Source organism: Lepidothrix coronata, unplaced genomic scaffold, assembly GCF_001604755.1.
Source record: "Lepidothrix coronata isolate B3197 unplaced genomic scaffold, Lepidothrix_coronata-1.0 Scaffold178, whole genome shotgun sequence".
Classification (NCBI taxonomy): domain Eukaryota; kingdom Metazoa; phylum Chordata; class Aves; order Passeriformes; family Pipridae; genus Lepidothrix; species Lepidothrix coronata.
In genome coordinates, this window is record NW_016690358.1 from 1,891,715 (window position 1) to 1,892,735 (window position 1,021).

Consider the following 1,021-nt stretch of genomic DNA (forward strand, 5'->3'; position numbering starts at 1 on the left):
ACCACCTTGTAGGAGCCGCCCGACGACGCCACGATCGACAGCGGCGCCTCTCCCGACAGCTCGCACGACACCTCACCGTTCTCGCCGGAGTCTGGGTCGTTCACGTTCAGCAGGGCCACCACGGTTCCCGTCGGCGCGTCCTCAGAAACGGGGCTCGACAGTGACAGAATCGTGATCTCGGGCGCGTTGTCGTTCTCGTCCGTCACGTCTATCTGCACTTCGCAGTGATCAGTGAACCCGCCGCCGTCCGTCGCCTCCAGGCTGAAGCTGTACTCACTCTTCTCCTCGAAGTCGAGGGGACCCGCTGTCCTGATCTCACCGCTCTCGCTGTCGACAGAGAATAAAGCGCTGACGGAGTCGGGGACGTCGCCGAAGGAATAGAAGACCCGCCCATTGGACCCCGCGTCCGCATCCGTGGCCCGCACCTGCAGCACCAGTGACCCTGCCGGCAGATTCTCGGCCACTCGCGCCTCGTACACTGTTTTGCTGAACACGGGAGGGTTGTCGTTGGCATCAGACACGTTGACACGAATCTGGACAGTCCCAGACCTCGCTGGGTCCCCGCCATCCACTGCCGTCAGCACCAACTCAAAGGAGCTCTGCTTCTCCCGGTCCAACGCTCTCTCCAGCACTAATTCAGGCTGCTTCTTTCCGCCTGGTCTCTCCTTCATGGACAGACTGAAGGACGGGTTGCTGCTGAGCTCGTAAGTCAGCAGTGAGTTCCTGCCCACATCCGCATCTCGGGCCATCTCCAGAGGAAAACGAGTGCCGGGAGGAATTAATTCACCGATCTCGAGTTCCAAAACATCCTTTCTGAAGGACGGGGAGTTGTCATTCACGTCCTCAATGGCCACCCCGACGTGGAAAACGTTGAGCGGGTTGTGCACCAGCGCCTCGAAGCTGACAGAGCAGGACAACGACTCGCCGCACAGCTCCTCCCGGTCCAGCCTCTCGCTCACGTACAGGTTCCCGTTTGTCTCGCTCACCGTGAAGTATTGCTTGTCCGCGCCGAGCCGCAGCT

At 60.8% G+C, this 1,021-nt stretch overlaps 1 protein-coding gene across 1 annotated transcript in view; it reads right to left on the reverse strand.

The window, feature by feature from the left end:
- Positions 1-1,021, reverse strand: part of LOC108504877 (protocadherin gamma-A2-like) — a 27,224-nt gene that overhangs the window by 16,341 nt on the left and 9,862 nt on the right. Inside the window, exon 3 of the mRNA XM_017830382.1 lies at positions 3-1,019. Within this exon, the coding sequence (XP_017685871.1) occupies positions 3-1,019 (1,017 nt within the window). The remainder of the gene's footprint in view (positions 1-2; positions 1,020-1,021) is intronic.